The 26,102-nt window shown below is 37.9% G+C and overlaps 2 protein-coding genes across 3 annotated transcripts; one reads left to right on the plus strand and one right to left on the minus strand.

Annotated features, from left to right (window-relative positions):
• Window positions 1–2,643: 2,643 nt before the first annotated feature.
• On the minus strand, window positions 2,644–8,488 carry LOC114323329 (peptide methionine sulfoxide reductase B5). 2 transcript variants are annotated; one of them, XM_082899975.1, is made up of 4 exons: window positions 8,070–8,488; window positions 3,590–3,746; window positions 3,432–3,475; window positions 2,644–2,936 (listed from the first exon to the last, which is right to left on the minus strand). In XM_082899975.1, exons 1-4 carry the CDS (start codon window positions 8,387–8,389, stop codon window positions 2,918–2,920), a joined length of 540 nt encoding a protein of 179 aa, XP_082756101.1. In that variant the 5' UTR covers window positions 8,390–8,488; the 3' UTR covers window positions 2,644–2,917. The 2 variants fall into 2 exon arrangements, with proteins under 2 accessions (XP_082756101.1, XP_028126701.2); XM_028270900.2 differs by lacking the exon at window positions 3,432–3,475.
• A 2,680-nt stretch (window positions 8,489–11,168) lies between these two features.
• On the plus strand, window positions 11,169–15,224 carry LOC114323330 (glutamyl-tRNA reductase 1, chloroplastic). The gene is made up of 3 exons (XM_028270901.2): window positions 11,169–11,694; window positions 13,267–13,508; window positions 13,759–15,224. Exons 1-3 carry the CDS (start codon window positions 11,403–11,405, stop codon window positions 14,887–14,889), a joined length of 1,665 nt encoding a protein of 554 aa, XP_028126702.2. The 5' UTR covers window positions 11,169–11,402; the 3' UTR covers window positions 14,890–15,224.
• Window positions 15,225–26,102: the final 10,878 nt, after the last annotated feature.

Consider the following 26,102-nt stretch of genomic DNA (forward strand, 5'->3'; position numbering starts at 1 on the left):
AATATTAGTGGACTCTAGTCATGAATTAATTACAGACAAAGTTTGTTAAGTTTTTTTATGAATACGATTTTTTCTTATTTTTAATTTGTATTGAATTTTATTAATAATTTGATGTATAAATGTATTTATTATATTTAGTTTTTTAGTAGTTGTGAAACATTAATTAAATGGACTTCTAACGTTGGAAAAAAAAAATAGATTTGTCATATTTATAAAGACATCAGATGCGGGAGATAATGGCAGAAAATCAAGATTTACACTTGCTTGTAAAAGAAGTGGTTACTATAGAGACAATAGAAAAATCAAGGGGGAACGATTGAGGTTTACAGGTTCTAAAAAGTGTGGATGTCTTTTTCTATTAAAGAGAAAAAAATTACCTACAAATTACCGAGACAAATTGTGATAATATGTTTAATTGATAGATACAAACAATGACAGATTTTATAGATACTTTATGGATATTCGTGCACTTGATATTTTATGAATAATTTTATGGATACTTTTTATGTATAATTTTATAGATGCGTGTTTGATTTATAAATTTTTTTATAGATGCTTCAAGGAAAAAGTAAGGTTGCGTTTGGTAGATTTTTGTAAATATAATTTAAGAATATGAGTTGTATTTTAAGTTTGTGAGTTTTGAAATTATAATTTGTGTGTAGAAAATTTGTTTGGTTATGAGTTTTGAAAAGAATTTTAAATTGAGTGAGAAATTTTTGATGTGACATATGATATTTGATACAAAAATTAACAACTCATATCCAAACACACAACTCAAAATTCTATACAAAACTCATAAAAAAAATTAAAAATTCGGAAAATATTTTTTATTTAATATATAAAACATAACATGTGTCAATTCCAACCCAAAAAAAATTTCATTGGCGGGGACGTCCCGTGGGACATCTGGGGGTCAACCGAGGGGACATTCGGGTGACAAAGTTTTCAAAGCAAAGCGTGGAATTGATTTTTAAAAACCGTGAACAAACACACAACTCAACAACACACCTGAAATCACATTTCCAGAACACAACCAAACAGAGCCTAAATCTTTCAATGTACAACAACGGGACCTAGACAACTCTATTATAGTTTAGCAACATGACATTAGAGTTATTCCATTTATATAACAATGTATCATTGAATATGCACTTCACAAGTAGTCCGAATTAATTTCTTATTATATAATCAAATTGGATGGCAACATAATGCTAGGAAAAAAAATATTGTCCGGTAATTAATTAGTATTGTATTACCGAACAGACCCATCACAAATTAAAAAATCATTGTTTGAAAGAAAGTGTCTTTGTAAACATATAGCAACAAAATGCTGGAAAGATCTATTTTTTCCGGCATCATAACATCACAATAATATAAATTATTTAGTACCGTGTTATCAAAATTAGTGGTGTAAAGAGATAAAATAATTAACTTAGGATTAACTTTCATAATATATTGAGAGTGTAATGGAAATTACATTTGTTTTTAGAATAATGCTTGGGACCCCCTTTTGGGGTCACCCCCTCACCCCCCCCTTTGCCACGTGGCGGGTGGTGATTGGAGGAGCAGGAAAAAAAAGAAAAAGAAAAAGAAAATGTAACCAATGAGAGAGAGAGGGGGTCAAAGGGGGTGGGGGGAAAAGGGGAGATGAATCATTGTTGTTGTTTTTAATAGAGTAATGAGATAAAGGATGTAAAAAGAAATAATGCTGTAAGTAGAATCACCTAATAATTTGATGGCAAAAAAATCATTTTAACTTTTCGACCCAAACAGCAAAACGTTATTTTTTTTTTCATTTTTATCGGACCTATTTGGTCGCACGAGCAACTTTTGCTATTTGTCCAACCATCCACATCTCTCTCTCTCTCTCTCTCTCTCTCACAGACCATAACCCTAGCGCATCCACTTTGGTGTTCTTGAAAACCTGACTTTAAAAAAAAAAAAAAAAAAAAAAATTAAGATAAAATTTGATACTACCTTTTTAATTGCTTTTTACTTCCTACTTCTATAGAATTTAAAAAAATTGATGCATTTAATAACTATTATTATTTTTTTATAACTTCTAAATTATTATTTTCAATTCAAGACAATTATGCTTTTACTTATTTTGTCAAAAAATAATAAATAATTTTTTAACATATGTCAATCAAAAGATAAATCAAACTAGTAATCTCATCCTAAATATTAATAAAATTTTAATATCTGAAATGATAATATAACATAGACCACTCACACAAATGAAGCCAACAAAATGTTGGCGTGACATTTATATGTGAACTAGCGACAAATTTATTTTTATATATTTTTTTAGTATAATTTATGATTTCCAAGTATAAAAACTACCATATGAAAGAACTAAAGTTAAGGAAAATAAATAAAAATAAAATAAAAAGTAATTTTACTTTTCACATTTTATATTCCTCTACATAATTTGAATATAACTCCTTCTCAGGTAATCTTTTTCCTCTTTCTCTTCCACATATTTTTATATATTTTTTTAGTACTCATTCAAGTGATCAATAGATTCTCTTTTTTCATTGCATTCCATATATTTTTGCAAGTACTTATTGAATAACTGCTATTATCCAAAGCAATTGGAGCCTCTGCCAAAAGAATGTTAAAATGCATAATTGTCCAAAAGTATAATCACACCAAAGACTTCGCTCACAGAGCGAAGAAGATCAGTATTTATTGGCACAAAACAACATAATTACAAAGTTTGAGATACAGACCATATAATCTTGAACAAAGACACTTTATTAGAAGCCTTTTCAAATAGAAGAATAAGAATTTGCAGGAATGAACTTGAGTGAAATACTATTGACACAGTGGCGTTCATCTGTTGGTGTTCGGAAGCCTTCGCCTTTAAATACATGGCCGAGATGTCCACCGCAAGCTGCACATGTAATCTCAGTTCTCATTCCATCTGGGTCCGGCTGAGGAAACATGACAATATTGTTTATTATAAGAATAAAATCAATGGAGACGAGAAATTGTAAGATGAACAGGCGCAATATAAAGTTCCATTTATTTTAGTAGAAAATATATTTGAAAGGGAAAATATTTTCTGTAGAAAATGTTTTTCTATGTTTAGTTGCAATCTTGATACTAATTGTATTAGTGGTGGTGATGGTGGGGTGGCAGAGGCAGGTGGGGGGTGGAGATGGTAGTGGTAGCAGGGTGGTGGTGCTAGGATGGTAAAGGTGGTGGTGGTGGTGGGGTGGTGGTGGTATGGCAGTGCAGTTGTGGAGGTAGTGGTGATGCCGGCAGAGGTGGGGTAGTGAGATGGTAGCTGTGGTGGTGCTTGTAGGGTGGTGATGGAAGTGGGGTGGTGAGATGGTAGAGGTGGTGGAGGGATGGTGGCAGTGGCAAAGGTGGTGGTGGGGGTGGGGTGGCATTGGTTAGAGTTTAGTTTGGATAACATTTTTCACCTTTGAAAAGTGGAAAAAAATCTCCTTCCAAATGAACCTGTTTTCTGTTAATCATGAAAATCGTTTTCCATTAGACCTTTGTTTTCCATCATACTAAACGCCAGAAAATGCAAAAAAAAAAATTCACCCAAACAAACATAAGAGGAACACGAGCTGACATTGCAATTTATGGCTCCAGGGAGACCCTCATAGAAAGCCGGCCAACCACAACCCGAGTTAAATTTAGTTGTGGACCTGTAGAGAGGAGTTCCACATCCAGCGCAGGTATACACTCCCTCGCCAAAGAACTTGTCATATACCCCAGTACCTGGATACCTGCACAGAGGGCAATTATGTCAAGACCTGTACACAAATGTATAACAGAAAATAATTCAGTTCTTTCAGAAATATTCACCGCAAAGTCAGCCACATGTTGCATCCATATAGCTGTTGGAAAAAACTTGTTGAGAGTTGACACATGAAACTTGTATAACTTATTCATTCATTCAACCTGTATAAATCCAAAACAAGCTCAAAACGAAGCACATTTGGTCTTTTCTTGTTTTCTGTATAACTTATTCTTTTCCTCAAATTTTCAAAAAAATAAAAAATAAAAAATTCATAAGATTATTATTTTGGAGTAGAACTTCCTTTTTAAAGAGGAAAATTTATGTTCAAATACTCAAAAAATCCAGCAGGTGCATTGGATTTCACATACATTTTCCACTCATTTCTCACCTATCTCAGGCTTCAACTTCAGTTCTGCACGATTTTGTATCTCTCTTACTGCATTCAACTTGATTTTACCTTCTTTCCCTCTTCTTCTCTTAACAAAGACGTTGGCTTTCAAGTCTAGAAATTTTGTAAAAATAAGACATGTTTGGACATGAGGAAGTGTCCAACGAGTGTCGTGTCTGTGAGCATGCTCTCCTAAAACCTCCTCTGCCTGCCACACGATGAGCCTCAGCGTCATTTTTTTTTAAAAACGACGCAAAGAAAACACACTTCCCCATTGAATTTGTATGGTGCAGCTTAAACATTCAAACAATGCATCTCTGTCACAAGGATTTGGTCACACATCCAGTTCAACACTGCCTTGTGATGCAAGTGCCATCAAAATCTAGAAAGTGTCATGGATGAAATATCAAAACCCTAATCTGCCCAAGTGTGGCATAGCATGTCTGGTAGGGGTGTTCAAAAAACAGATTGGCCCGATCAACTTGACCGAACCGAGCCTAACCGACGTGTCACGGTCGGCTTCATCAGCATATGCGGTCGGCAACGGTTGCAAGTAATTTAAAATCGCCATGTTACAGTTGGTGAACGGATGCAAGGAATAAGCAACCACCTAAACTGATCCAACCGAGCTTTATGTAGTACATACGTGGCTTCATTCTATTCATATTCCATATTACAACCTTATCACTGAACATAGCTGGCAGCTTTTTATTAGTTCTTGACTTTTTATATTTATCACCTTATTGTTTTATCACTAAAAGTTGAAAACAATCCATGTGAATCATCAAATCTATCAAATCATGTTGGGGTTTTTTCTTTCTTCACAAACATATTTTCTTTTTCCAATTCCAAGATCAAACAAGAAGCTTTTGTTCTCTCTCTTCACAAACCTTCTCTTTATTCACAGATAGGCAACCAAATGGTGAAGCAATAATTTGAAGCTGTGATAGAGAGTTTCGAAGAGAAAATCTACAGCAACATGGGCCGCGATCAGCAGTGATTAGCTGGGACAAATGGTGATCATGCTTGATAAAATGAAGATTGAAGAGCTCAAAATGAGCAGTGACATCTAACCTCCCTCTCTCTCTCACTCTCTCTCTCACACCAACCTCATCTCTATCCCACTTCCACCCCTTTCTCCTTTATTCCCTTTCCGATCTCCCTTCACTTTCCAAGGCCGCTCTTCTCAATCCTCAACCTCCTTTGCCCATCTCCCTTCTCAACCTCCCTCCCTCACTCTCTGGAACTTTGTTCCTTAATCTGTCTTCCTTATGCTTTAGGTTGTGTTTGGTAAAGGACGAAGACTCTGGAAACTGGGGTCGGATATTTGTTGCCCGAACAGAATACCGACCGTTAAAGAGACACCCGATTCTTGTCGGCTTCAACAAGTTCACGGTTGAATTCGAGTCCCAATTTCTGAAACCCAAACTGGTCGAGTCGGGTGGCGGTTTAGCACTAAAACCGAGCTGACTCGACCCGTGAACACCCCTAATGTCTGGCATAAGAAGTTTCAGGCTTTCAGCTATGTATCCAATGAACAGTCTATAAAAAAGCTTCACCAAGAACTAGAAGGTTATGCATGTAATTTTCATTTCTAAATGACAAGCTTGGGCAGTACTTGTGCAGCTGTAGGAGAATCTAGTGCGTATTCTAATACTCATACCCATGTCATCTCTTTAACACACCTAACTACCTCACCAATTTTGAAGTGTACACATCTACCTGATAACCATGTCATCTCTTTAGCATGAGGCACACAACACAATGCTATGTAATGAGCCTTGAGGTTTGCCTTGTGCTTAAAGATGCAGGACATAAATTAACCAAAAAGGTCAACTGGATTGACTATTACATATGGGATTCGACTAATATGGCAATATCTCAAGCCTAGCAAGTATATTCTGAACTCACTATTTGAAGTGATCTTTTGTTTTCTTTTTTCTTTTTTTCATGGCCAATTTTTTTAAAAGATCTATATTCTAGTGTAGAGAGAATAAATAATGCAAACAGGAACCAAATGCAAACAGAGGGACTTGAACCAAGACCTCCCCCAACTTGAGCTTTGATACCATGTTAAGTCACCAATTATCCCAAAAGTTTATGAAATTGGCCCAACAAAGTATATCAAACTATCCAATAATTACAACGTGAGCTAGATTTACAATTGACAACACGCATGAAAGCAACTATAGGTGAGAAGCCAGAAGTAACACCAACTGCAAGCAAGATAAGGAAAATCATCTATTGTGAAAAGTTGCTGGTATTGAAAATGTAATCATCTAGTTGACATACTCTCAACAAACTGAACCGGCACAAACTTGTTCAAAAAGACTATAGCAAGTTTCAGCTACCTGACAGCCAAATGCGTCAACATGTATTTGGTTCAGACATTGAAACTTCAAGTTAACAACCATGGACATGAAATTTAGCACAACTCATAAGATGGGCATATCCCACCAAAAAATAAAATAAAAATTATCAAAACATAAATAAATAAATAAATAAAAAGCGGAAAAACAGTTACATGGTGCGTATGTCCCAACTGAAAGAGACATAGAGAGATGAAAAAATAGGGTTTAGTTAGACAATGGTATGAAATTAAACTAAAAAGAATAGACAAAATCGAAAGAGCAAAAGGAACATCATAAAAAATATAAAAATAAAGGAGGAAGAAGAAAGGTAGACCGAGAAGAAAAAATTAGTCAAGATGTAATCTCAGAAGAATGTGATAAATGAAACATTAAAATGAAAGAAGGTCAACATCCCGAATAAACCGGCTTGTTAATGTATTAGTTAAGCGCACGTTAAGTGTTGGTACATTTTGTAAAAACCAGTAATGCAGTCCGAAAGTAACTACGTACATTTGGGATATCATACCAACCAATATCCACTTTATGCAAAGCCAGTCATTTACTTCATCCAGGGGTGCAACTTGGGCGGGCTCAACCCGAGCCCAGCCCGAATTTTTATAGGGCTTGGACAATATATTTTTAAATTCAGTATGAGCTTAGGCAAAAATTTAAAAACCCAAATTAAATTTGGGCAGGCTTGGACAAAGACGTCAAACAATCCGAACAATCCGAAACTCAAATTATACATATATAGAAATATAAAAAGATTAAATATACATATAAATTATTAGTCATTACATGACATAAAAGTAATTTAGATTATTAAATCTTATTGAATATATATTATATATACAAATAACATAAAATCTTACTTTTTTTTATTTTCACTCATAACTTGTAAGGACTACTATAGCGGTATCTCTCTTACATTATATAAATTATTTATTTTGATGGTATTAATGATTTTCTATATAAAAAAAAAAATGTAAATAGAGTCAATTTTTAATAATTTAATAGTGTAGCTGCAAAAAAAACAAAAAAAAACAACAACAACAACAACATTGAAATTCATTTACAATTCGGGTTTAACTCGGGTCGTTCTTGGGCATGCAACCTCGGGTTATAATTTGAGTCTGGACTGGTATCAGCACAACTTGGACAACCTCCCAACTTGACCAAACCCACCCGAGTTGCACCCCTAACTTCATCTAAGCATACCTTTTCCCTAATTTTTCCTTCGCACACCAAGCAATAATCACACACACACGCGCGCACACACACATATATCAAACAAAATTCTAAATGAGTAAGCCAAGAATTGGCAAATGGATCTTCAGAACAATCATAACACCAAAATACAAGTAAATGTAATAGTACTAGTAAGAAGAACCACTAACCCAATAAATAACTAAATTGTATTTACCAAATGGTTTGACAAAATCAAACAAACACAAATAAAATAAATCCACCACAAGACCCAATTCAAGACATAACAAACAAAAAAAATCTACAGCAATTCAATCAAAACATCATGCCAAAACATAAAGCAGAGAATTTTGTAGTATCATACTCTGTTCCTTTCTGCCTCAGAATCCGAAATTGCTCAGGTGAAAGAATTGCCTGCCACTCTTCCTCTGATTTCCGAGCCGAACCAGGTGTTGCCATGGCTACGACGCTACTGCCTCTGAAGCTTCTCTTGCTCCGATGAACTACCGCACTACTAACCCTAGATGGAGAAACCATGGGGTTGATTGTGGGTTTTGAAGAACAACGTGTGAGTTGGGTGTTGTGGATTTTACCGGCTAGTAGTGATCGAGGGAGAGGGTTGTGATTGAAAATTAGGGTTGTAAAATATGAACCGGGAGAGATTTGGAGGATCTGAGAGCCCATCTGAGACAATTGGAATTGTTAAATTTGCGTATAGACCGATTCTAGGGGATAATGTTCACTGTTTCAAGCTTCACCAAGTCAGCCTTTTCACAATTGTGCACTTTATTTATTTATTTATTTATTTTATTTAAGTTACAAATAGGCTGACTATATTCGTTTAAAATACAAATTATTCCTCTAAATATAAAAAATTATAAATATTTTTTTTATCATAATTTTTTATTTAATAAAATTAATTAAAAAATAAAATTTTTAACTACTCTCTCATATAATAATAAAATTATCTAAATTATTAATTGAAATAAATTTCTAACATAATTAAAAATTATTAATTAACTTGATGATTTATTAACAAAATAAACTATTTGTTATGAAATTGAAAATTTCAAGAAATGGAATGTCATTTCTAAAATCATATAAAATAATTTATATTTTAAATAAATCTCAATAAGTGTATTTCTAATTTACTCTTTTTTTTTATCGGAGAATTTTCATGTACAGTTTGTGATTACCTAGTTCATGGATAAATTATAAATAATAAATTACACTAACATCCTTTAAATTAATAAAATATAATGTCAGTTTTATACATAATTACGTTTATATATTTTTTAAATAAGGTTAAATTGAATGAAATTAATATTGATTGTGCAGAAATATAAAAATAAACACTATAAGGTATGTATTTTTGTGTAAAATATATGATAGTATAATTTTTTTATAGAGAAATTTATTCGAAAATCCTTTTTCAAGTTTTGTATCCCAATTAGTCTATAAGATATTCTTATATTTTAATAAGTCCTATTATTTGGACATTTGATCTACCAAATCGTAATTCTCATGTTTAAGGTATTTTATGAACATTTATACCCTTACATATATTTTTTTAACGGTTTGAAATTTGATAATGTGAATATTTATATTTTACAATGTGAATATTCACATTGACGTGTGAATGTTCACATTGACATATTAACATTTATATTGATGGTGTAAACATTCACACTGTAAATATGAATATTATTAGGAATATTTTGGTAACTATGTCACTCATAAGATTTATTGAAATATAAGAAAATAAAATGGACTAAATAGAATATAAATAGGTAAAAAGGAATTTATGAAAAAGTACTTTTTTTATTAATATAGCTGATAAATTATTGACGAAAAATAGGATAAATGGTATATGAATTAAAATTTCAAGCAAGCTCAATATAATTAAGAGAGAAATAAAAGAAAATAATTTTTTTCCCTTTTATTTTGTTATGTTGGAAAGAAAATGTAGTAATTTCTCCCCAATCTTATTTGGATAAATTACATAAAAGGAAAAAAAAAAAAAACTTTTACAAGTTATTTTACCAAATTACCAAAATGACCTTGTACAATATTTTTTTTTATTTCTTTTATAGGTGGATCATGGGCAATTTTAATAATATACAAAATTAATAATCTTTCCATTTTTTTTTTCTACCTCAAAAAGTGAGTTATGAGAGAAGTATCCATTTCTCCACATTGCTTTCCTCTTTAATAATTCAAACAAGTGATTAAGAATATGAAATATATATATTTTTATTTTCTCTCTAAATCACTTAATCTAAATAAATGTTATTAATATATTTTTTTATAAATAACAAGAAAAGTTAGTATAATTTACTCAGATGTTTTGTAACCTCAGATGTTTTGTAATCTTTGTAAAAATGTTTTTTTTTTATTAACTATTATGACAATTGGAAAAAAATTTAATTTACTGACTTATTGACTTATGTGAGTCACATTATATTTTTATTTTTTTACACCTTTTTTTCAACAAAAAAAAAACCCTTAAAAAAATGATTTTTTTCATACTTTCCAAAATAAGCCTAAAACTATCTATGTAATTATCACTATATGTGTGGGTGAAAATCTGACCACACTGCCCGTTTAGTGATCAACTGGAGAGCACAGGCAGAATAGATGGCTTTAGCAACCTGTAACAGAAAGAAAAAGCTCCGGCGGTGGTTCTTCCACCCGGGGCACTCCGACGATCAAGTCAGTATATCTCTCAAAGATAAATCAAGTGCTAAATTGAATACTCAAAACATAAATTGCATACCTTAGACCCACGGGGTGCCTCTCTTTTATAATATACTCAATCCAAATCCCACTGGAAGTATGACTTCTATGAACTCCAATTTACTGCTTACTCTGGACTCTTTAAGGGATAAAGATAAACTCCCTAAGAGTTTTATCCTTATCCAAGGTCAAGTCCCCTCTGGACTCTTTAAGGGATAAAGATAAACTCCCTAAGAGTTTTATCCTTATCCAAGGTCAAGTCCCCTCTCTGTCTTAGGACTCTTGTCCCTTATCTCGGATTCCGATATTTTCGGAGATGACCTCGGCTTCTCCGAGATTACCTCGGCTTAACTACCAGGGCACGTGGCACCTCAGCTGACACGTCGGCGTCACCATGCCACGTGTTGGTATCCAGAAAATACATCCCCACACTATATTGTAAATTTTACTTAGGGATTATTTGGCAGGTGCTATTTTAACATATCTGCTTATCTTATTTAAGTTATATTATTTTTTATTTAAATTATATTACTTCTCTATTAAATTATATATTTTTTCATAAAAAATAAAAATCTATTTATTTAAACCATTCAAAACAATTCTTTTATTTTTAATTGCGTTTCACGTTTTTCCATTTCCTACCAATCGAGGAAAGTCAGTGAGTGGCGTGTGGTCACGAAACGCGTCTACAGTTGCACTTTTCGATTCCACTACACATTTTTTTTTTGTTTTTGTTTTTTTGCTTCGGTCAAATATTTCGCACCAAACCAAACCCGACCCTCCCCACTTTGAAAAATTCGTTGAAACTTCTGAAACTAATCCCCGTCTCTCTAAACCTCTCCCTCTTCACCAACTCTTCCCCAATTCATCTTCTCCACCTCCTCTGATACATACACATATATATAGCCCTAGGGTTTCGAAGCTCGCTCTCTGCTGCTATTCTTGCAAATTCATCGCTTGAATGGCGTCTTCGAGTGGCTTCGCTACCTCTATTGCTCTTCCCAAGACAACCACAACCATGGAGTCTTCGTCCAGCCTCTTCCATCTCCACAATTTCTCCTCTTCCGTGCCTTTTTCGTCTTCTCGCTTCCATAAACCGTCGAAGGCCATAACAATGGCGTCTCAGAGAGCGTTCGTGTTCATCCCTAAATGCGATGTTGCTCCTTCGGGCGCTTTGATTCGCGATGATAAGATCGAATCGAAGGCTGCGAGTATTTCTGCTCTCGAGATGCTCAAGACGTCTGCGGCCGACAGTGAGTCCATTCTTCTACATTCTTTGAATTTCCTGATTTTGGCTTCAGTTTGCTAATTTTGTTAGGAATTTTTAGCTTGCATGGTGTATAAATGTTTTACTTTCTTCAATGTTGTTTATTCTGTGTTCATAGACCTACTGTGTCCCTGTATCAATTTTGTGCTAGAAAGAAAACTAATCCTTAATGCTTTTTCCCACATTGGTTTGGGGTTTGCTTATTTTTTTTGGCTTATTAGCTTTTTACGAAATGAGAAGTTATGTGACAACTTGTAACAAATATAGAGAGAAGTGATGTGACAACTTATAACAAATAAGCTTCCCTTATCCAGGGAAGCATGTTTTGATCACCATAGTTGTTAGTTTTCATAGACAAAATTGTAGATAATTGATATCAATCTTTCATAACAATGAAGTCAAATAACATGGGGTTGCTTTCCTTTGTCAACTCCTTGCTTGTGTCATTGACCAAGTCAACCGAACCTAACGAAAGTGTCACAACAACATCCAAAGATTGTCTTTGTCCATGTTACTAAGTACCGGGGCAAGCATAATTTAGTAGAGGATTGAAGAGGGGCTTACTAAGTGAAGGACCGAAGGTACCTTGGGTTTGAGAAATAATATTTAAAGGGCAACAATACCTTACTCTTCTTGGGTGTAGTGTAGGGCAGTTGTTTATCGAATAAAGATATATATTACTATGAAAACATTCAATAATACATTTATAAGATTGCATGGGTTATGTCATTTAACAAGTATACTTCTCATAGAAGTTAAAATGGAAACATGATATTTAGGCTTGCTTAAAACTTACAGATTTGCAAAACAAATGACTTAACAAATGCCCCCTAATGCAACTTTCTCTTGAACAAGATGGTAATTAATTCAATATACTTTGTCCTTGCATGAAACAGGGGATTAATTGTGAGATGAGGAGTTGATAGAATTACATGAATTCATGTTTTGTAAGAGAAACATATCACATGCAATATTTGTTTGACTTTTATGGGATATTTTTCCGTACTTGTCAAACGACATTTACCCTGCAATCTCTCTCTCTCTCTCTCTCAAGTAACATTCTCATGCATTCGTTACATTTATTTTTGTTATACTTTCATACTTGTATATATTCTCATTCAATATATAACTATCCATCAAGAAGAGTAGGAGATTGTTTCCCTCTAAACATAGTTCTCAAACCCTTTAATGGATCATAGCCTCAACCGACTCAGAAAATATCTTTATCTGGTTAACACAAGTGACAGCGTCCTCTTTTTCATCTGCTTTCAAGTATTCTTATTTGTCGCCCATTAACGTTGGGAACTTTATTTCCCTAAAGCTAATCCAAACAAATGGCAGCGTCATCTTTAACCTCTTCATGACCCTCAATTTTATCTGACAATAGTTTGTGGTTTGCAATACAATATTTGACCTCAATATTTCATATATATTTTTTAGCATGCATTATGTTTGTCGTTATATGCATTATCCTTCCAATCATCATTTTTAACTTGTCATGAGGAATATTAATTAAAGGCACAATTGTTCAAATATGTATACTCTGTTTTTCTCTCAGGATATACAAAGGATAGAAGCAGTGTCGTGGCCATAGGACTCAATGTTCACACAGCACCAGTTGAGATACGTGAAAAGCTTTCCATTCCCGAAGCACAATGGCCTCAAGCGATTAGTGAGCTTTGCGCTCTTAATCATATAGAGGAAGCTGCTGTTCTTAGCACTTGTAACAGAATGGAGATATATGTCGTGGCCCTTTCTCAGAATCGCGGGGTTAAAGAAGTAACTGAATGGATGTCAAAGGTACACTCATCCACTCTCTGATTTCCCTTCGTAATAACATTGGGGTAATAAAGAGCTTGTGATTTATTCAAGTCTTTGAGCCTTCACAAATGGTCTTTTTGAGTTTCTTGCTTTGCAAAATGGGTGAAAGGACACGTATAGAGAAGTTGGCACCAAGCTAAGGCTCCTGTAAATAGAAATATTAAAACTTACAAAATAAAACATATAGATAAAAATGTTGAACTGACCATAATTTTGTTTTTATTGGCAGATAAGTGGAGTTCCTGTTTCAGAGCTTAGTCAGCACCGTTTTCTGCTGTATAACAAAGATGCAGCGAACCACCTTTTTGAAGTATCTGCTGGGCTAGATTCTGTTGTTCTAGGAGAAGGTCAAATTCTTGCTCAGGTCAAACAAGTTGTAAAAACTGGACAGGGAGTCCCTGGTTTTGGCAGGAAAATTAGTGGGCTGTTCAAGACCGCAATCACCGTTGGAAAGCGGGTTAGAACCGAGACTAATATATCAACAGGGTCAGTTTCAGTTAGTTCAGCTGCTGTAGATCTTGCCCTGATGAAGCTTCCGGAACCATCTTTTGCCAATCCTAGAGTTTTGGTTGTTGGAGCAGGCAAGATGGGGAAACTCGTAATCAAACACTTAGTCGCGAAGGGTTGCAAAAAAATGGTGGTTGTCAACAGATCTGAGGACACAGTTACTGCTATTCGCAATGATATTAAGGAAGTTGAGATTATTTATAAGCCCCTCTCTGAAATGCTGGCATGTGCTGCTGAAGCTGATGTTATTTTCACCTGTACTGCCTCAAAAACACCATTGTTCTTGAAAGAGCATGTTCAGACATTCCCTCCAGTGAACCATCAAATCGGAGGGCAGAGGCTTTTCATTGACATAGCTGTTCCTAGAAATGTGGAATCGTGTGTCTCGGATCTTGAAACTTCATGTATTTACAATGTGGATGATCTCAAGGAAGTCGTGGCGGCTAACAAGGCGGACCGGATCCGAAAAGCAATAGAAGCTGAGGCGATTATTATGGAGGAAGTGAAACAATTTGAAGCATGGAAGGATTCGCTTGAGACTGTTCCGACAATCAAGAAGCTTAGGGCATATGCTGAAAGAATTAGGGCTTCCGAGGTGGACAAGTGTTTGTCAAAGATGGGAGATGATATCACGAAGAAGAAAAAGGGGGCGGTTTACGATCTTAGTGTGGGTATAGTGAACAAACTACTTCATGGTCCGATGCAGCACCTGAGATGTGATGGAAGTGACTCTCAGACTCTGAGTGAGATACTCGAGAATATGCAGGCTCTTAACAGAATATTTGGGCTCGATACAGATATATCTGTGTTGGAACAGAAGATTCGAGCCAAGATCGAACAGACACAAAAGTAAGCCTTCTTCTATACACCTGTCTCAAATTTCCAGAAGACTGACTCAGGGCGATTATAATTATACGGTGGTACTGGATATTAATTGGTACCTGGCACGGTAGAACTTGTAGTGAATTTCTTGAGATGAAATTTCACATGGAAAGAGGATTTTTTGACATGAGTTCATGGTAGGGAAGAAGGTAAAAGATTTTTGTAGGTGTGGTTGGTCTGTAATTGGAGCAATTTGTTCTTGTAGATGATGAGTGAGACCCACACCAGAACTGAATTATTATTACTTGTAATTAACCATTTTTAATTCATACAAGATTTGTGATGTTAGATTCAGACATCTGCAAAGTTATTATCTGTTGTGATATCTCTCTCTCCAACGTTTTTCCTTTTTGTCAGGTATTATATCCATTGAAAAATGTAGAGATGATGCTTTTGTTTTGTTTCATAAAATGGATATACACATTAGTTTTTTTTTTGTTAATGTACACTAAACCTAACCCACTAACCTAACCCACTACATCCACTCCACTAAACCTAACACACTTACCATCTCCACTACCACCCACCACCTCCACTACCATCCACTACCACCACTCATCTACCTCACACCTCTCCTATATAATAGCTTGTAATATACAAAATCTATATACAACAATCTTGTAATATACAAAATCAATCAATTAATAATACATCTATTTCTTACATGGTATCAGAGCAAGGTTGAGAATCTGGTATTTTCGCTTCACCGGCGGGCGGCAGCCTCACCTTGGCCGCCCGCCGGACCTCTCATCCCTTCTCTCTCTCTTTCTATCACATGGAGGACGAACAGATTACCTCTCCTTCCTTGAAAAAAAAAAAAAAAAAAAAAAAAAAAAGCTCAGGCACACCCTATGCCTCTCCTGCTGCTTCCGCGCCCACGGCTCTCCTCCAAAACCAGATTTCCTTGATTGTCCGGAGTGAGAAGTGGCAGATTGCGTCTGTGGAAAGTGGCAGATTTGTAGGGCTACATTGGCAGCCTTGTTGATCCAGATTAATGGCTCTAAAACCAAATCCATGTCTCCAAAACCAGTTCACTCAGGTCGAGCTTCAAAGCTTGCAATCTTATCGTAGTTCATGATGATGAGGACAAAGAATGATCTTCAACACACCACCTGCTACTGTTACTCTTTCACAGCCAACTAGCCCGAACCAAATCATCGGCTCCGGACGCCAAAGTCCCGTTCCCGCTCGAGCACGCCTTTGGGGACTCCGACTTCTCCGCCGCCGGCATCTTCGCCGCCCCCACCGTCACCTCCACTCCCCCCGTCGTCCGCAAATGGCTCCTAACCACTCTCTGCCATCGCCGCCGCATCCTCCACCATCTCGTCGTTGGCCTCGGCGTTCACTGGCTCCCAGGCTACCGAACCAGTCCCGCAGCCCCTCTCCAACTCTGCGTCGGACGCCGTTGCCTCCTCTTCCAGCTACTTCACTCCCAGACTCCACCCACCTTCGCCGAGATTTGTAGAGGAGGCCACACCCTTCGCTTCACAATCCTCGGCTTCCACCGCACTCCCACAGAGCCCTATATGTGATTCATACACACACCTATTTTAATAAAAAAAAAAAAAAAAAAAAAGAGGCCATCTATCCACACCACATCCCGGCCTCATTATTAAGCACCCCACTTCACCTTTATTTCTTTTATTTTAAAACAAACAAACAACAAAAAAGGGGCTCTTTATCTCTCCCACTCGGCAGACCTGCACATGGGCACACACTCCACTCTCCCACCACCTCCAATTCCACTCAACTTTCTTTATTTTTTTTTATTTTTTTTTATTTATTTTCTTTAAAAACACAAAAAAAAAAAAGAAAAAAAAAAAACCAAAACAAAACAAAAAAAAATACTCATATATATATATATATATATTCTGATTACTTTTCACACATCTTTCTTTCTCTTTCTTTCTTTTTTATTTCTCTTTCATTTTATTTTTCATCTTTTTTTTTTCATTATTATTTCTTTGCACGAACAAAAAAAAAAAAAAAAAAAAAAACAAACAAACAAACAAACAAACAAACAAAAACAGCGAGGAAGAAGACGAACTGCACACCATCTTATTTTATTCATATCGAGGAAGATTACTTTTCACACATCATTTTACACCACCACAAAAAAAAAAAAAACAAGAAAACAGGCAGAAGACGAACTGCATTCATACCCACTACACTCTTTTATTCACGTGGGGGTTCACCCCGATCCACATTTTACAAAAAAAAAAACAAAAACAAAAAAAAAAAACAAAAACAAAAACAAAAAAACAAAAACAAAAACAAAAACAAAAACACCCACAGTGGAATTTTTCTTCTCTACTCTGCTGCGGGTCGCTTCTTCTTGCCTCCATCCTGGGCGGCCCTTGCCGGTGTTGCCTCCGTGTTTCCCACTCCACTGGGCACGATCACTACTCCCTGCTCCTCCACTGCAGCATATGGCGGCCCTCCAAATCGGAACATCACGGTGGCCTTCCGCTTCAGCTCCTTGTTTTCTGCCCTTAGCACGCTTATCTCTGCTCGCGCATCCTTATACATGCGTTGGAGCAGAGCCAACTGGGAGTTTAATTGCTGCACCTCATTTGTCCTACTCTGCAGCCGGTGCGACAAGTTTGTGACCGCCGTCATGGACTCCACACATGCCTTCAAAGTATACTGATTCGCCTCCACATCCGTTTGCACTGCCATTTTTTGCTCCACCGACTGCATCGGAAAGTTCAGCGGAGCAAACCCAGCGGTGTTTGGTTGAGGTTCACTGGCCACCGCACCAGTTCTCTCTCCTGTGGACTCGTTGAGGTCGGGAAAGAGGGTGAGCAGCCCGCGGGACGACGAAGCCATTTTCTGGGCAACAGCAACAGAGTGTTACAGACTATCTCTCTCAGCAAAACGACCTCTCTTTCTCAGCAAAATGAAGAATTTTTCAGAGGTTTCTCTCAGTTTTTCTGTCTCAGTTTCTGCCTCCTCCGCTTCGGTTTATAACGACCATGACACAGAGACAGTCACGCGCATCGCGCGCCTTTTGACACCGACAACCTGGCACGCCTTTTCATGACTCGGGCACGTCTTTTGATGACACGCCTTTTGATGACACACCTTTTGAGGGCACGACTTTTGAGGGCTCGATATCTACATCCATGTATATCTTTTGGGCAGCCTATATACACACTCATACAGTGTCTTCTACACCAGCCAGCTTTATCAATCCTTTTGTTTCAACCTCAAATAGGTTTCTATCTTCACACCTATTTGAGTTTGAGGGGGGGTTATACACAGTATCATGTATAAGTCATTCATGGCGCACTCCCTAAGTCGCCCCCTTGGTACACTACCACAACATTCTACAACGGTCTGACATGACCCCATAAACTGTCCCGACATTGATTCCGGTCAGCTTCTACAATGGTCCAACATGACCCCATAAACTGTCTTCTACAACGGTCCGACACGACCCCATAAACTGTCTTCTACATCAGTCTGACACGACCACACAGTGTCCTGCTACAACGGTCCGACATGACCCCGTAAACTGTCCTGCTACATCGGTCCGACATGACCCCATAAACTGTCTTCTACAACGGTCTGACACGACCACACAGTGTCTGCTACAACGGTCCGACATGACCCTGTAAACTGTCTGCTACAACGGTCCGACATGACCCCGTAAACTGTCCTGCTACATCGGTCCGACATGACCCCGTAAACTGTCTTCTACAACGGTCCAACATGACCCCGTAAACTGTCCTGTTACAACGGTCCGACATGACCCCGTAAACTGTCTTCTACATCTGACACGACCACACAGTGTCTGCTTCAACGGTCCGACATGACCCCGTAAACTGTCTGCTACAACGGTCTGACACGACCATACCGTGTCTCCTATCCTGTTTTATTTTATTTATCAGTTTATTTTTCTGTTTTGTAACTCTCTCCAAACTCAAGTTGGTTTGTGTCTAACCTCCTTGAGTTTGAGGGGGGCTGTTAATGTACACTAAACCTAACCCACTAACCTAACCCACTACATCCACTCCACTAAACCTAACACACTTACCATCTCCACTACCACCCACCACCTCCACTACCATCCACTACCACCACTCACCTACCTCACACCTCTCATATATAATAGCTTGTAATATACAAAATCTATATACAACAATCTTGTAATATACAAAATCAATCAATTAATAATACATCTATTTCTTACATAACGTATCTGTTAGGGAGTGTCGCCTTTTAGCACCTATAATATATTTATAGGGAATTTTACCGCACTTATGTTAGGGTTGAAGTTTAGGCCTCTCGTGTGTTCTAGGTGTTAAAAAGTAAGTTTAACCCAATAAGGGGTTATGGAGACTCGAATCTAGAATTCCACCGAACCTATTCCAGGGCCAAAGTTTAGGTTCTCACGTACTTCAGATGCTAAAGAGTATATTTAGGCCTTGTTTGGCAAGTGGTAATTTTAGTCAAAAAGTCACTAAAAAAATCAAAAAGTCAACTTATACAAAAAAAGTAAAAAAAAAAAATCTTTCTACTTTTTGCACATCTTTTCGTAAAAAATTAAAAAGTTATCTCAAACAAATTGGCCTTGTTTGGTTTGTTTTTGACAAATAAATTTAGGACAAAAAATTTCTAAAATTTTGTTTGGTTTTGATTTTGGAAAAAAAATTCCAAAATTGCATTCTATCTCCTACACATTAATCAATTACTTTTTCTCTTTCCTCTCTCCTTCTCAACCATTTTTTCTCTCACACACATCTACCCAATTATAACAAAATATCAAATCATCTCATACTCCCACACTTCAAAACTATTTTCAAAATATACAACCAAACAAATCAAAAAAAATTCTAAACTCTTTCCTTAAAATTTTTTTTACATCATATTTCAACTAAAAAATTAAAAAATTATTAAAAAAACATGTTTCCAAACGAGGCCCAAGAGACTATAGAAACTCAAATCCAAATTTTGAACAAAAATTTCGAAAGCCTCACTACTAAACCGAGGCTTTGAGAGATGATGCTGCTAAAACTTTGTGACAGCTTAGGTGTGGTATGCACACCAATTTGAAACATCCTTAGCCTCCGTTTGGGAAGTGGGTTGGTTTTTTGGCTTTTTGGCTTTTTTGGCTATTTTAACCTGGGCTTAAAAGTTTGGTTTGGGAAGGGCTTTTTGGCTTTTTGGCTTTTTTGAGTTTTTTTGTGAGAGAAGAATGTAATGATTATGGGTTGGATGTGATGTTTTGTTTGTTATGACTAAAATAGCCTATTTTGTTTTTTGTGGCTAAAATAGCCAAAAAAGCCTACAAACCCACTTGCCAAACACAGGTCAGAGTCCTGAAACTTAATGGTCTAATAATTATTTGTAATAAATAAATAAATTTAAACTATTACTAACATTTGCAAAACAATTGAGGAAATTTAAATCACAATTGTACTGGAGCACACGAGCAGTTTAGTTACAATCTAAAATTTTAAATTTTCTTGCACAATAGAAGAGTGTTGTTTGATTTATTTTTATTTTTATTTTTAAGGAAAAGGGTGATTTTGTGCAAGAACTCAGTTTCTGCTTATAGCATAAATAAGTTTAAAAAAAAACTAAAATTAAAAAAAGAAAAGAAAGTACTTTTAAATTATCAATTTTTAACTTTTAAAAAAAATAAGTAGGGTTGTCACAATTTTTATTTTATATGGGTAAATTACACTGACACCCCTTACGCTGTGTTTGGTTGAGGGATTTGGAGAGGGATTTGGAAAGGGAAAGGGAAAAGGTGTGTTGAGAGATTTGGGGAGGGATTTGGAAAGGGAAAGGGAAAAGGTGTGTGAAACTATGTAAAATGTAGGCATATTTTTTTCACATTTCACCTACCTTTTCCATTTCTCTTTCCAAATCCCTCCTCAAATCCCTCAACCAAACACAACATTAAAGTTTCTGTTTAATATAAATTCTCCTCTCATGTTTGAAAAATTATATTATCATTTTTGAGATTTGTAATATCATTGCAAATTGCCTCATGAATAGCTAATATCATGTTCTAAAATTTTATAAATGAGCATTTTGCCTTTTTTTGCTACAATTTCTTCTTCGTACCATCATGATTATATTCTATAACTTTTTATCATTAAATTTTATCTAAACATATTCTTATTGAGTGATGATATACAAACATAAATTTTATATAAAATTTTCAAACATAATGATATAATTTAATGATGACATTTTACTTTAAAACAAAACACCCATAAACATGATTTATATTTTCTATAATATTACTATCACAATGTTTTTATAATTTTTTTTGTATAATTTTTAATATATGAATAGAATTTTTCATTTTTATTTCCACTATCATTTTTTTTCCCCCCTCTATTCACCCAAATTTATTATAGTATCATCAAATACCGTTGAGAGGGTGATTTATGCTCCGGTGTTGGGCCGAGGTATAGACCGAACAAGTTGAGGGCCCAGCAGAGCATTGGGCCGAGATGATCGACTGTGCACTCGGAAATGGGCTACCAGAAGTTGGGCCGGGCAGAGTTTGGTCTGTGTGCTGCCCCGGACCGTGCAGAAGCAGCTCGACCAGGAAGTGACCGGTCAGGCTAGGATGCTCGGTCCGAGGATTGTCGAGACCAGACAGACCGAGAGGCCGGCGCTCGGAAAGGCGCGGTCAGCCGAGGTAGTTGATTGCCCGGCAAGAAGGCCGACCAAAGGAGGAGCCCGGGCTAAGCTCTGCCGAGATGCCGCCTAGCCCGGTCCTTCATTCGGTTATCCGGTTAGGCGCTTAAGGTATGAAGCATGGTATGACCGAGGTAGGGCAGCTCGGCTGCCGAGCTCCAGCTATGCTGACAGGCAGTTGAGAGCAGGTGATGAACGGCATGGTTTATGCTGACAGATGGGATAGCAGAACCACGTGTCAGGAGATGACAGGGAGTGGATATGGGGCTCAGAAGGTATATAAGCATGTCTGCGCCCCCCATACAAAACACACGAACACATCTGTAAGGATTTCTTACACTCAAACACTCTCTCCCCTCTCTCTATTCCCTCTAAGGTGTGTGCTAATTTGACCGTCGGAGGGTGTTTCCGGCCACACACCGCCGGGTAGCTCACCGTTATTTGCTCGCAGGTGATCGGACATCGACGGAGCTCGGAAGAAAGGAATACGGGCACGCCGGAATATTTGCTCCCCGTACAATTGGCGCCGTCTGTGGGAAGCTAGACAGACAAAACCTTGTCTTCCAGGTTCATCTGATCGCCTTCCATGGCGAACAACGACGAGTTCCCGTTGTCCGCCATCGATGGAGCCACCCCGGAGTATACCCGAAGGAGAGAGGGACCACCTGCCGTCCATCCAATGGCTGACTTGGGGACGCCCACTGGAGGACAGTCAGGTGACGCGCGGGATAAGCGCGGAAGGAGTCATGGGCATTCACGGAGTCCAGACGGTCACCGGCGGAGAGATTCACACGCCAGGCGATTGGAAAGCAAGTTAAGGGACCAAGACGCTGTCATCAGGCGGATGGCGGCGGAGATGGAGGATCTTAAACGGCATGTCAAAGGGAAAGGTGTAGCTGGAGTGGGTGACCACAGTGAGCGCACCCTATCCCGCCGTTCAGGCGGACAGAGCCAACGACATACTCAGTCCATATCTATCACCAGAAGTTACCAGGTTGGTGATTCCGACGTGCGTGCAGAAAAGTCCAGCGCGCAAGACAGCACCTACAAACCCTCACGTCCGGCGACGACGTCGAGGTATTCTTATTCAGCTCAGTCAGAGGACTTACGGGCAGTATTAAGGGAGCGGGCTCACCGGCGCGAAGCTCAGAGAATACCAGCTTTCCAGCGGCTTTCCTATGGGGTTAATGCCAGCGAGGAGGTCGGAATGCCTCCACCCCGCCAAACAGTGACAGCATTTGAAGATACAGACCTGGCCAGGCTGAGTGCCACCCCTTTTTCCCTGGAAATAGAAACAACGCCGCTTCCGGCAGGCTTCCACCAGCCTAAATTCACGCTCTACGACGGCAAAACCGATCCTTACATGCATGTGAGCCACTTCCGCCAGGTCATGGCCGGACATAGGCGGAATGACGGACTTATGTGCCTAATCTTCCCGTCCAGTTTAGGTGAGCTGGGCTTAAAGTGGTTTGAGAGGTTGCCGGAAGGGAGCATACAACGGTGGCATCAGTTGGCCGAAGCGTTTGTTACGCGCTTCAAAACCAACACAAAAACACCAAAGGAAGTCGATCACTTGTTAAGTGTCAAGATGGAACCGTGCGACACACTGAAGGCGTACAATTCAAGGTACTGGGAAACCTTCAACGAGATCTTAGACTGCCCGGTCAACCTTGCTATCACGCAATATAAGCGCGGTCTCCCGGTCGGACATAGACTGCGGGACTCGCTTACCATGCACCAACCGACCTCCATGGGCCAGCTCATGCAGCGCATCAATGAGCACATCCGAGTAGAGGATGATGCGTCGGCTTCCACCGTAAAGGCCACTCCGGTCGGAACAGACAAGAAGACAGCAGGCAAAGTGCACGCAGTTGGGCAAGAGTCCGGCCGCTCAAATGACCGAGCAGAGGTGTCACGACCCAAACCCGGCCCTATGGGTTTAGCACCGTAACCGGCCAGTAATCCGAGATTACCGAAGGCCTGCTGAACAGTAATACAGTGAAACAGAGTACAGGGCCTGGCGGAAGCCAATACAGTAAATAAATAGTGTCCATTGAGCTGTGACAGTCTGTATGCAAAAAGGCTTTTCATACATTATACAAAAACAGTACAGAACAGTATACACAATATTCACATCCACTTAACTAGGGACTCAACCCCACATAACAGTACAGAAAACATTCCGTCTGTACAACACAGTATACAAAATTAACAGTCACACAGTACAGGGACCTAATCCCTGTATAACAGTACAGTAAACAGTCAGTCTATACAAAACAGTGAAACAGTACAAAAAGGGGGAAATTCTAAAACACCCCTAAGCCTTAACAGTAGGCTCGGAACCTCGCAGTGAGGCACAAAGGCTGGCTTGACAAAACTGGAGTAACCCTGACGCCTCTAGCTGCGGTCTGGTGCCTGTACACCTACATATATATATGAGCAGTGAGCTAAAGCCCAGTGAATAACATAAAGCGTAAAGGGGTTTAGAATGAATGTCCTTACAGTATGAAAACAGTTCATTTCAATCAGTCATTCAGTTGTTCAGTACAGTAAACAGTCATATGTGGTACATCCATTAGCATAACAGTAACAGTAGGTCTTAAAAGACCGAACAGTAATGATGGCCATCAGTCAGTAAACAGTAGTGGTTCCACAAGGAAACCGACAGAGATCTCTGTGACAGTAACAGTAACAGTAAACCGTAGATACTAAGGATGCCACAGTACAGTTCAGAAATAAAGGACATACATTCATTCAGTAAATAATACCAGTTCAGTAAACAGTTCAGTTCAGTATTCAGAAGATAATCAGTTGAACATATCTTTACAAAATTGTTACTCACAGAGTTCGGGCTACAGTATGCTAGAGCGTGTCTCCCCAGTCGCCAACCCTACACAGTTCACAGGTTGAACACACTAAGCTACACAGTTGGGAAATATAATAACTTAATCCCTAATGCCTCGGTGTGTTCTACGTCTATATCCTCAACAAGATGTCTTAAACTAGGCCTAAGAATGCCTAGAATGGGATGAGGATGCAAAGATGTACATTTAAGAGCATTTTCAGAAAAACAGAGTCCCGCTCGAGCTCAGGTTTACCCGCTCGAGCGGACATGCAACAAAGGTACACGCTCGAGCGTAAACTTTCCCGCTCGAGCGTACTGTGAAAGTACTGGACGGGTGAAATCTCCGCTCGACGCCCGCTCGAGCTTGAGACATGACTTCGCTCGAGCGCCCAATCCTCCGCTCGAGCGGACTGTAAAACAGTGCAAGATGCTGGAAGCTCGATTTTCCCGCTCGAGCGGCACTTCCCCCGCTCGAGCGGACAACTGAAATCTGGAAATCCCAGATTCGATCTCCAGGTCTAAAACCAAGCTCAAAAGCATCAAAACCAATCCTCTTGGGCCCATTTTCTGGAAAACACTTAAAAACACATAGGATATCATGTTTCAAAGCTCAATTTTTAAGAAATCAAAGCCCAAGGGTGTTTAATTCAAACCCAATTTCAAATCATTTTCAAGAACAATCTTCAAACAGGACATGCATGATCTTAAATCGTTTTCAAAGCTTTAATGCTGTTTCAAAAGAGCTCAAACCTTCAAAGATAAGATGAACTCATGGAGTATGACCAAAAGATGGACATGCATGTGAGGTATGGTGAACTACCACCTCAAAACTTCAATATATGTGCATGCATGCAACACTTAAGCTTCAATTGATGCTCTCAGGAGCCAATTCTTTTTTCAAAACATGGTGAAATCATGGACTTAAACATGATTATGAACATGCATGTAACATTTTGCCATGAAAACAACTCAAACATCTACAATACAAACATGCATGCAAAGATTGAGCTTCAATTCACCATTAATGGACCAATTCATGACTTAGCTCTACAACTAGACATGAACCATACAAGAACCAGTTCAAACACAAGAATGAGAAGATAAAATCCTTACCTAGAGCTTGTATTCAAAGTTTAGGAGTCCAATTAGGCAAATCTCCTATGATCTCTTCAAGCCTTTCAAGCCAATTCTCTAGAACAATTCTCTCTCTCTCTCTCTAACTCTCCTCTTGGGTCGGTTGAGTGCAAGAATGGGAGAAGAAAAGTTTGTTTTGATCAAGCACGTGGAGTGTAATAAGGCTCAAGAGGTGTGAAGTGGTGGCCACTAAGTGGCGAAACGGTAAATAAGTCAACTCTGCAATTAACTCATTATTTAATCTAATTTAATCATACCTAGTCAAATTTCAGATAATTATACCATAAAATTACATTAATTATGTGGATCATAAAACATCAATCAATTTCTAATTCGGCCGCCGATATGGCCTTCAATTAGCAGTTTAAACACATAAGCATGAACAGATAATCATACGGTCAAACAGATAAAATGCAATTTAACTAACATATACTCAATCAATTCGGTTTCCAATTTCAATCAGTCAGTTCAGTACTTTAATCAGTCCAATTATCAGTCATAATCAATTCAGTTTAACGGTAATCGGTAATCAATCAGTCAGT

This window comes from Camellia sinensis, chromosome 12, assembly GCF_055761805.1.
Source record: "Camellia sinensis isolate YWXY chromosome 12, ASM5576180v1, whole genome shotgun sequence".
In the NCBI taxonomy this organism is placed as follows: Eukaryota; Viridiplantae; Streptophyta; class Magnoliopsida; order Ericales; family Theaceae; genus Camellia; species Camellia sinensis.